The sequence below is a fragment of the Triticum aestivum genome, chromosome 3D (genome assembly GCF_018294505.1).
Source record: "Triticum aestivum cultivar Chinese Spring chromosome 3D, IWGSC CS RefSeq v2.1, whole genome shotgun sequence".
NCBI classification, from domain to species: Eukaryota; Viridiplantae; Streptophyta; class Magnoliopsida; order Poales; family Poaceae; genus Triticum; species Triticum aestivum.
In genome coordinates, this window is record NC_057802.1 from 297392417 (window position 1) to 297404107 (window position 11691).

Here is an 11691-nt window from a genome sequence, read left to right on the forward strand (position 1 = left end):
TAAACGCCGTCTGTATGGACTACGGGTTATTAGTACCACCTCGTGTAAAATACACTTAATATAGGATCAGACGCGGGACGAAACCAAGAATATCACTTTGCTTTATTAATACTAGCAAAAGGGCCCGTGCGTTGCAACGGGTAACAAAACTATATATAGATTACTTATTACATTGTGTGTTTGATGCCTCCACATTTCGACCGCTCTCGACACTCTTGTTGATGTACAATTGTTAAATAATAATCTAACAGTTTATGAGGTATTTTGACATTAACAATTATAATTGTAACGCACATACTACTTACATTATTATGCTTGTGAATGACAAGAGAGAAAAATACATGTCCTTAGCCAAAACAAATGAATTATGAAACCTTACATTATTAGGAAAAAAATACATGTCGCTGCATCACGCACGGCGTGATGGAACCTTATTCCCTTCCCATCTCCTTCCCCTGTTTCTTCTTCTCACCTCTCCGTAACCATGGGCATCTTCACCTCGCAATCTCGCCACCGGCCACATCTCCCTCCTATCCGTGATGCTTTTGCACTGCTGCTGCGTCGACAGCGCCGTCGTGTGTTCTACCGGGGGGAGGGACTGCTGGTGCTTCTAGGAAGCGGCGACGCAGCTAGAGACAGCAACCGATGATGCGGCAACGGCCAGCGACGACGTCTTGACGGTGCGGCAACGGAAAAAAACACCAATTATCTTGCAAACCCAAGATGATGGGGAGTGACCTAGCCGTCATCGTCGACGGCGCGTACAACGTCGATGCCTTCAAGTCGGGGTCGCGCACTACCGCAGCGTTCGAACCGGTGCCAGCGGGGACGTCACATGGGCCAGCTTCATTGGCGGGTAGTGGGCTATTTACGTGCGAATTTTAAACGCCGTCTGTATGGACTACGGGTTATTAGTACCACCTCGTGTAAAATACACTTAATATAGGATCAGACGCGGGACGAAATCAAGAATATCACTTTGCTTTATTAATACTAGCAAAAGGGCCCGTGCGTTGCAACGGGTAACAAAACTATATATAGATTACTTATTACATTGTGTGTTTGATGCCTCCACATTTCGACCGCTCTCGACACTCTTGTTGATGTACAATTGTTAAATAATAATCTAACAGTTTATGAGGTATTTTGACATTAACAATTATAATTGTAACGCACATACTACTTACATTATTATGCTTGTGAATGACAAGAGAGAAAAATACATGTCCTTAGCCAAAACAAATGAATTATGAAACCTTACATTATTAGGAAAAAATACATGTCGCTGCATCACGCACGGCGCGATGGAACCTTATTCCCTTCCCATCTCCTTCCCCTGTTTCTTCTTCTCACCTCTCCGTAACCATGGGCATCTTCACCTCGCAATCTCGCCACCGGCCACATCTCCCTCCTATCCGTGATGCTTTTGCACTGCTGCTGCGTCGACAGCGCCGTCGTGTGTTCTACCGGGGGAGGGACTGCTGGTGCTTCTAGGAAGCGGCGACGCAGCTAGAGACAGCAACCGATGATGCGGCAACGGCCAGCGACGACGTCTTGACGGTGCGGCAACGGAAAAAAACACCAATTATCTTGCAAACCCAAGATGATGGGGAGTGACCTAGCCGTCATCGTCGACGGTGCGTACAACGTCGATGCCTTCAAGTCGGGGGTCGCGCACTACCGCAGCGTTCGAACCGGTGCCAGCGGGGACGTCACATGGGCCAGCTTCATTGGCGGGTAGTGGGCTATTTACGTGCGAATTTTAAACGCCGTCTGTATGGACTACGGGTTATTAGTACCACCTCGTGTAAAATACACTTAATATAGGATCAGACGCGGGACGAAACCAAGAATATCACTTTGCTTTATTAATACTAGCAAAAGGGCCCGTGCGTTGCAACGGGTAACAAAACTATATATAGATTACTTATTACATTGTGTGTTTGATGCCTCCACATTTCGACCGCTCTCGACACTCTTGTTGATGTACAATTGTTAAATAATAATCTAACAGTTTATGAGGTATTTTGACATTAACAATTATAATTGTAACGCACATACTACTTACATTATTATGCTTGTGAATGACAAGAGAGAAAAATACATGTCCTTAGCCAAAACAAATGAATTATGAAACCTTACATTATTAGGAAAAAAATACATGTCGCTGCATCACGCACGGCGCGATGGAACCTTATTCCCTTCCCATCTCCTTCCCCTGTTTCTTCTTCTCACCTCTCCGTAACCATGGGCATCTTCACCTCGCAATCTCGCCACCGGCCACATCTCCCTCCTATCCGTGATGCTTTTGCACTGCTGCTGCGTCGACAGCGCCGTCGTGTGTTCTACCGGGGGGAGGGACTGCTGGTGCTTTTAGGAAGCGGCGACGTAGCTAGAGACAGCAACCGATGATGCGGCAACGGCCAGCGACGACGTCTTGACGGTGCGGCAACGGCCGAGGATCCAGCGAAGGCAGGTCAGGGCGGCTTGCTCTTTTTCAACTAAATCGAGGTGGCACGCTCCGGATTCTTGATCCCTGGTGACGCATATCTCTGTTCAAAGTACGATTTTCCTTTTCTTCTTTCAATCCCTATCCGATCTCTTCCCTTGATTTATGTATAACTTCCCCCCATGATCTCCGTCATGTCCGTCCTCCTTGTAGCTTTGTTTCGGCTTTCTCTTCCAATTCCATAGAGCACAAATCTTATTTTTCCTTCATGTCAATATTGATTCTTGAGGCGGCTTAGTGACTTCAGATTATAGGCATTAATAAATTGGTGGAATAGGATGTAAGGGAGCGATGTGGTACTATTTATTAATACTGATAAGCAAACAGATCCTTTCTTTCGCATGTGAGGCGGGACTAATGGAAATCAACGGAAACAAAAGGTGCACAACTGGCCCAGCTCGGCCCACGCATGAAAATCAAAAACTGCAACCCATGCGGGGATATGTGGGGGACGAACGTGAAGGACGGACTAAGATTAATACCACCTCGGATAGAAAAAAATAGATGAGGCGGACGGACGGACGAAAAACGGACGAAATTACGGTGGTAAGAAGCGATAGCCGCTTTATTATTAGGTAAAGATAAAGATAAAGAGGTGTATATATATATATATATATATATATATATATATATATATATATATACACGTTTGCCTCTCATCCTTCGCTACTCCTCTCATTCTCGTTTCTTTTTTGACACCTCCTTCAGGTCAAATTTATCAGATTCTCAAATTCAAAAAATCATTACTTGAAATCTAGACAATCCACACAAATAAATCGTTACAAAAATCATAAACTGTGGTAGAAATAACTTCCATAAAGAGGCTTTTAAACATTGCAATCTTTTGCATTACCGGAACTTATTGATCCAGGGCTTTTCTTAAGGGAGCACCAAAAACTCATCTATCTAAGGCATAACTGCATTGTATTCACATGGTTCAACTGTTGTTCAGTTGCGGTTGTCCAATTTGAGTTTTTGTCCACCTGGTTAGGCGCCCGCAATTCTGCACAGGTTCGCCGTGTGCAACTCATGCACGTGCGACTAGTAGGTAAAACATTAGGCTAACACCAATTGCATACGTGTTTGCCACGGTTGCACAACTCACGCACATGTCATTAGTAGAAAAATAATTAGGCCGACACGTACATGTTGCGATGGTTGCAATTACGCATGGGTGCGTCGCGTGCAACTTGCGCACGTGCGACTGGTAGGAAAATAATTCAGGTTAACCCTAGTTGTAGTTGCTTTGTGTTCATGCAGTTGCGATCATGTTACAATAGTGTGTGGTCATGTTACAACAGTGCGCGGTCATGTCTGCTAGTGGACATGCAACTGGCCACGACAAATCATTTATGCCCCCATTTGCAGACGCTTTGTGTACCGCGTAGTTATAGTCGGGTTACAACCCTTACAGTTGTATGTACAGTGGTGGACATCAAACTGCCCCGACAACTCCCTTCTTGACCCAAATTATAGTCTCTTTGTCCCATGCAGTTGTAGTCAGGTCACAACACCTGCAGTTGCTTCTCTAGTGATGAACATGCAACTGACCCAAACAACTCCCATTCTGACCCTCGTTCAAGTCACTTTGGTGCACGCGTTGTTGCAGCCAGAATACAGTACTTACAGTTGCATGTCTAGTGGTGGATATGCAACAATTTGACTCACAACCACCTCCCAACCCCAGTTGCGGTCATTTTATAGCTATGCATGTATATTAAGCTAAAAAAACATAAACAAACAACTTTGTAATCTTTGGTAACAAATGAATATTAAGCTAAAAATAATATACTAAAATTCAAAACAGGAAAAGAGTGAAACAATGTTCTACTGAATTTAATGAAATGTGAAAAAATAAACCAAAAAGAAAAACAACAATTAGTCATGAATATAATGACATAAAAAAGAACATAAAAGCCTACTGACCGACGTGGGCCGAAGTGCAATACTAATCCCCAGGCAGCCCAAACGAAAATGCAAGCACATGCACGATTCGACGGGCGTGGCTATACCTCGCTTAATGCGAGGAAACCTTTCGACTCGCTGCTCGGTGCGCGGCCTCGCGTGAAGGGGTGCCCCAAATGGGCCGGCCTAGGTGCAGGCGAGCCCACAATATTGTTTTTTTTTCTGTTTTCCCACATTTTCGGTTTTCATTTTTTGCTTTATTTTTAAAATTTTATTTATACTTTCAAATATTCTAATTATATCTATTACAAAACACACACTACATACAACATTAGGAAAATGTTAACCAAATATTTGGAAAATATTAAATATGAATAGAGAAAATGCTTATCACGTATGCAAAAATATTATATACTTCCTCTGTAAACTAATATAAGAGTGTTTAGATCACTATTTAGTGATCTAAACACTCTTATATTAGTTTACAGAGGGAGTACTAAACAAAAACAATGATCGTGTATTTAAAAACTGTTAATCAAGCATTTCAAAAAAAAAGTTAATCAAGCATTTGAAAATTTTTAAATATGTATTAAAAAATGTTGACCATGTATTAAAAAATGTTAATCTTGTATTTAAAAAATGCTAATTAAGTATTTTAAAAATATTGAACAAATATGTGAAAAATGTTAATCAAGCATTTGAAATGTTAAATTTTTAGAAAAAATGTTGACCATGTATTAAAAAACAATTAATCTTGTATTTGGAAAAAAATGTTAATCAAGCATTTGAAAAAAATGTTGAACAAATATGTGAAAAATGTTAGTCAAGCATTTAAAAATGTGAAATGTGTATAGAAAAAATGTTGACCATGTATTAAAAAATGTTAATCTTCTATTTAAATAAATTTTAATCAAGCATTTGGAAAACAATCTAAAAATTTATAGGGAAAATGTTGATCATGTATTAAAAAATATTAATCTTGTATTTGAAAATTGTTAATCAAGCATTTCAAAAATGTTTTAAAAATGTGCATAGGAAAAAATGTTCCCCATGTATTTAAAAAATCTTAAACTTGTTTTTGAAAAAATTAAATGTGTATTAGAAAATTTATTAAATATGTACAAAAAAATGTGTGCTAGAAAGCAGTAAAAACCTGAGAGAAAAGAAAAGATAAATGGATGAAAAACGAGAAATAAAGAAACAAAACCGTAGACAAAAGATGAAAAAGAAAGAAAATAAAAAAGCCATTGAAAAACAAGAAAGAAAGAAAGAAAAGTGAAGAAAAGCAAAGGAAAAAAGAAAGAAAAGAAAAAAATCAAGTTAAAACCAGAGAAAGAAATAAAGAAAAACAGGTGGAAAACAAGGAAAAACTATAAAAATGGAAAGGTGGTGGAAACACGCCTTTTTTCCTTCAAGTAGTTTGTGCCCTACTTATATATCACCAACTCAACTATGTCTTTGTGGCTACCAGCGCTATAAAGGAACATGGAGATCTAGGGGATCGAATCCTAAATGTTAGTCGCTTTTCTTTCACTTGATTGCCTTCTCCGTAATATCTGAGTTCCGCAAAGCAAAGTAAATATGAGCCAACCCGTTAATGTAGACGCTCGACACGAGAGAGGCTATTGTCTCTCTGTAAGCGAGATCTAGCTCTCGCGTGATTCGAGGCCCTTGTACAAGTCACATACATAAAACATTAGTCTAGCACGAACCTTCATGCCAATGGTCAATGGTTATGGGCGTGGAAGAGACATAAGAAAATCTTAACTAGCTGAGTTTCAACAAATCCCTTTTCTTTAACTTGATTGTCTTCTCCGTAATATCTGAGTTCTGCAAGGCAAAGTAGAATTTGAACAAAGTAAATGTGATTCTTTTAAATACCGTAAAATTTAATACTGATTTCTTAATGACCATTTTATTTCATAGTTATTTTTCATGGTTTTCTGTCCACATATTACCGATCTTTTTCTCCATGGCAATGAGGACAAAATGGAGCAAGTATTGGCAAGAATGCTAGCCAATGCTATGCTAGTTGAATGATCTAGTATACCGACTCCATGGGGGGAGTTGAATATAATATTTTCCAATTTTATCCTAAAGTTGGTTAATTTGAACTAATATGAAATGAACAAACAACCCTAAACATGCAATCCACTAGGTGGACGGCTTCTGTTTGCACATGAACAAGTCCCCATGTACCCCCACCGTAGAGTGTGGTACGCAAGACAATGTAACCGAGGAGGCTCGTCGGGAGCGTGATATGTCTCAAATGTATCTATGACTTCGCACTCCTCATTAGTTGAGACTAACAATCTTTTAGATTATATACTTAAGATATCATATACCGGCTTGATATACCACTTATCCATATGTGTCAGTGGTCCTCATTGCCCTTGTAATACCATCTATAACCATGTCATTTGTGATAGGCCTTCACCAATGGATGATGATTTTTGTGACCTTCATATACCATATGTGATCTTTACTATCGTCTTTTCCCACTCCTTTGGGGGCTTGAATACTTTAGCTCCAGAGTGATCGTCAGAACACTGATATTCTAATCACACTCCCTAGGGTCCTGAATCCTTTATCCCAGAAGTGGTCTTCAATATATGGATCATTCCCAGTTGATAGGTCTGGCGCCAAGGTTTTAAAGCACCTATCGATACTCTCATGGTGGTTAACCAATCCTTAGGGTTCCTATGAAAAATGGGTCTTGGCTATCCCCACCATATCACATGATTGCAACGGTTGACTAATACATGAGTCCTTCAACACACCATCTAGGTTCACATCAAAATTATTGTCTCTCTTTCTACAGACTTACCTTCCCACATAACAAAGCAAATAATAAGAGTAGTCGCCATGGGGGCCAATCCATGTCACACTCAAATCATTACCTTGCATAAGGTCCACTGAATCTCGCATCCTAAAACTCGGTCTTCCTCACAAGCATTGTAGTAGTCTTCCATGTTCATGAACTGAGTTCGGCTAAATCCATTGGTTCTGCAAGCAAACAACACCTAGATACCCCTATGGTTCGCAAGGTTTTAAAAGCTCCCAACGTGTTAGGTAGGATCAGACGATTCCTTCGATAGTTCTTATTCTTGATGTCACAACTATCCTTGATTCCATTGTGTCACATATATCTTGTTCATCCAATCTTCTATACCATCTTTCATAGGTAGGTCGGGTATATCCATTGAGATCCTGGTGCATGTGGGTTATGGCCCACTACTTAACTCGGTTCTTCTTTCTCCTCATCATCGTCATACTTGCTCAAGGGTAATCATCTAGCGGAATTGGATTCATGGGGACGTGGAGTAAACATGTTGATATGGTCATTTTTCTTTTCTGGTAATCGAGGTGTCTTTGTGGGTTTGGGTTCATAACAACATGGCATAATTACATCAACAAAGTCATTCTCTTTTCTTGATAATTTGGTGATACATCGCTAAACACACTTCCATTACATCATAGTTGCTTCATCTACTATCTACAAGCTCTAGTGATCTACTTCACTATATCAGGTTGAGTAATCATCAGTATGGCACCATGAGCACATCTCAAGGTTTTTTCTTTGTGGAATTTCCATTGCTCTTTCCCCATTCTTTAGTGTAGGGCACTTGTTTGAATAATGCTCTGGGTTTCTGCATCTGTAACAAAGCAACTAACTTTAAGCAACTGACTTATGTCCTTCTCCATGGGTGTCGAAGGGTTAGTTGAGTGATCGTTGGTCTTTCCATTGTTGTTGCCATTCATGTAGTTACCATATCCATTGTCGGTATGGTGATCAAGATTTCTGGGCTATCAAGAATTTAAACTTTCACCCCAAGGTAGCTGGGAGAAATGTTTATTAGATATACATACTCTAGATGAATTTAGAAATGAAGCTTATGAAAGTGCTAGTTTATTTAAAGGAAAGGTTAAGCTTTCGCATGATAGGAAAATCCAGAAATGGGAGTTTCTATTGGAGATATATGGTCCTCCTTTACAATTTCCACTTAAAAATGCCACGCAATCTTAAATCTAGGTGGGATGACACCTAAAAAGTTGATGAAGTATACTACTCGGGAGCCATTAGGTTGAAAGGGGGAAAAACTACTCCATAGATAGTGAACAGACAACGTATAAAGTTGTATCTTGCTGATGTGCAAGAGGAGCTAGAGGCAATGAATTTTATCACGCTGGGAGAGGCGATTGCGTAACAATCTGTGAGTTCTGATCCTGATCCCTCTGTTTTGTAATCTTGTCTGAAGTCTGTATAGAAGTCTTGGACAGAATTTACAAATATGTTGGAACTGCTACTAATGTTTTTCCAAGCTAGAAAAGGGATCATTTCAGGTGGTACGACAGCTGGTACAAGATTTAACAAAAACTTTAAAATTGGTCATCGTGTGCAAATATTCATCAGTTGAGATGAGAAAGGAATCCTAACCATGAGGTATGGCCTCCCTAGTCCACTAATCTAAACAATATGTGCCACCTCTAGCTCAACAACACCGGCGGAGAGAGAGCCGCCGGAAACTAAAACCAACACAGTCGAGTGGTGCGAGATCCTGCCTGCAAACATTGGAAGGCATGTGAAAGAAAGCCATATTGCAAGACTTAATGTAAATAAATGACAGATGGTTGAGAATAGAGTTTTTGGGTATCAAATTGGTTGAAAAGATTTGAATGAAATGTGAGATGAGAAGATTTAAGTGAACGGGGAGAATGGTAAGATTAAAAGAGAGTAGAATGATACTCCCTTTGTATCTTTTTTTTTCTTTATATATTTAGATACTCCCTTTGTATCTAAATATAAGTCGATTAAGAGGGTCAAATTTATACCGCAAAAACTTCTTATATTTAGATACAGACGAAGTATGTTGGATTGAGTGTTGCCCTAATAAAAGAAGCCTAAAAGAAGATGAAAGAAAAAAAAAGGAAATAGGAAGTGGTGATTATACAACCTCGTGACGGAAAACGTGACGGCGATGGATGTATTTTCCAGGCCCTGCGCTCTAAAAAAATTCACGTGTACGGTGGCGTATTTGGAACATTCCAAACGAAGTTGACAGTGCAAATTTACGCATCAGAAGATCAAATTACCAGTTAAATCCAAGCAAGAAGATCAAGGTGGTTCGAACAATAAGTACTTTTCTACGGTTTCCTGCCCGATAACGCGTCCACATCCACAGCCAAAAGGCCAGAAGTAGAAGCAGCATATTTATAGTGGCTGCAGTGTAAGTTTCCTCCCTAAGCTACCTTTGCTAGCTGCTATAGGCAGTAGCAAGCACCACCCACTGCTGCGGTTGTGGACACACTGGTCTCCACCCATCTCTCCCACCACCCGCACCAAAAGACAGCGCGGTGCGGATCGATTTAGTCGATTTATAGCCACACCATGGCGAGGAAGTGCTCCCACTGTGGCAACTACGGCCACAACTCAAGAACTTGCAGCAGCACAGGAAAGCAGGGAGAAATTATGCTCTGCGAAGGAGGTGGCGGCAGCAGCAGCGGTAGTGGGCTGAGGCTCTTCGGGGTGCAGGTCCATGTCGCTGCGGGCCGCAGCACCGGCCTCGGCGCCTCCATGAGGAAGAGCTACAGCATGGACTGCCTGCAGCTCGCGGTGGCCCCTAGCTCCATCGTCTCGCCTTCGTCGTCGTCTTCCTCGTCGGTGCTTCTGTCCATCGATGAGGGCTTGGAGAGGGCTTCCAATGGGTACCTGTCTGACGGTCCTCATGGCAGATTAGTCCAGGAGAGGAAGAAAGGTAATTAATTGCCTAAACAGAAATACGCAGTTCCACTAGTCACTAGTGTCGAACATATGCTAGGCTGGCTATGCTAGTGATGATACGTGGGGTGGAAATTCAGACCTTTTTGTACCTGAGTTTCTTTGTTTTATGCTAGTCTATCTCATCTTGACCTAACTAATAAAGTCGCATTATCCCTCTCAAAAAAAAATTGCATTATTTATCTTCTTCTTCTCTTACTACTAAAAGTAGTGGACGAGTTGTGGCCTCCTGAGCTGAATGGTCCTTCTGTGAACATGAGTACAGGAGTTCCATGGAGCGAAGAGGAGCACCGGCTATTCCTCGTGGGCCTCGAGAAGCTGGGAAAGGGCGACTGGCGAGGTATCTCCCGGAGCTACGTCACGACTCGAACCCCGACGCAGGTTGCCAGCCACGCGCAGAAGTTCTTCCTGAGGCAGAGCAGCATGGGGAAGAAGAAGCGCCGCTCCAGCCTCTTTGACATGGTACTGGAGTACTACATCTTAACTTCTTATAACTATACAAAGGACTGAATTAATGCATGTAAAAGACATGTCAGATTCTGAATATGGTGTTACTTGATGCAAACAAACCACTGCAGGTACCGATCTGCGAGAACGGCATTCGCGTTTCTGAGCCGCTGACCAACAACGGCGAAGGTGCCTCCACCTCTCTGCCGCGGTATAAATCCCCCGACATGTCCATTGATCTCAACTCCACGCAGGAGGATGACATGGCGATGGCGGGGGTTCCACTTTTGTCGGAGTCACCGAGGGCGCCATTCCCGGCGGTTCTGATGGAGCAGCCTCCTCATGGCCACGGGCACGGTCACCACTGCTCCCCGCTGGACCTGGAGCTGGGCATGTCTCTCTCGCCGCCGTCCATCGGAACATGACGTCAACGACGTGGCCGGCAGGAGAGGAGACCCAGGACGCTCGACCCAGTTTTTATTTTTTATTCTATCACTTATCAGGCTGTGTCTGCTGCCTAAGCCTGACCTGTCCAACCAATGCAAATGGAGATAAGACTATGGACAAGGCTTGTAAAGTCGCGTGCAGGTAGTGCTAATTGTGGATACGTTGTTGATGTGTGTAGTACGTACTGCTGCTCTTGGGTCCCGTCCATGTAAAAACCAGAATCCCCAACCGAAGCATGCTCCTGTTCCCCCAAGCTACGCATGCACTCGGATGTACTCCTACAACGAGTAGAATTTCGGTGAATCTCGGCTGTCCATACATATTAATCCAAGTGGATCTGTTCCAAATGGAGGCATTCAGATTCTTATCGTCGCCTGTCTGTACGTCTAGTGCCTATTACGAGACCCACTGGTTCTGTCGTACATTCGGGCAGCGACAAGCAGGTTCAATCCAGACGGCGACGCTCACCCATAATGGACACGGCCGGGTCCTACGCCTCCCTCCGGATCTGGGATACGGTAGGTGCACGTATCGTACAGTGCTCATTCCTGTGTCTCTGTGGTTTGTCGCCTCTCAACACTAGTACCAAGTTGGATGCCCAATT

At 42.2% G+C, this 11691-nt stretch overlaps 1 protein-coding gene across 1 annotated transcript; it reads left to right on the top strand.

The window, feature by feature from the left end:
* The first annotated feature begins 9680 nt into the window (after window positions 1-9680).
* Window positions 9681-11434, top strand: LOC123078520 (transcription factor MYBS3). The gene is made up of 3 exons (XM_044501056.1): window positions 9681-10170; window positions 10459-10655; window positions 10772-11434. Exons 1-3 carry the CDS (start codon window positions 9804-9806, stop codon window positions 11063-11065), a joined length of 858 nt encoding a protein of 285 aa, XP_044356991.1. The 5' UTR covers window positions 9681-9803; the 3' UTR covers window positions 11066-11434.
* The last annotated feature ends 257 nt before the right edge of the window (window positions 11435-11691 follow it).

Excerpts from the sequence above, each read along its gene's own strand:
- LOC123078520 (XM_044501056.1), top strand. The coding sequence starts at position 9,804 with ATGGCGAGGAAGTGCTCCCACTGTGGCAACTACGGCCACAACTCAAGA. Across the intron at positions 10,171-10,458 it reads AGTCCAGGAGAGGAAGAAAG|GAGTTCCATGGAGCGAAGAG; the intron begins GTAATTAATTGC and ends ACATGAGTACAG. Across the intron at positions 10,656-10,771 it reads GCTCCAGCCTCTTTGACATG|GTACCGATCTGCGAGAACGG; the intron begins GTACTGGAGTAC and ends AAACCACTGCAG.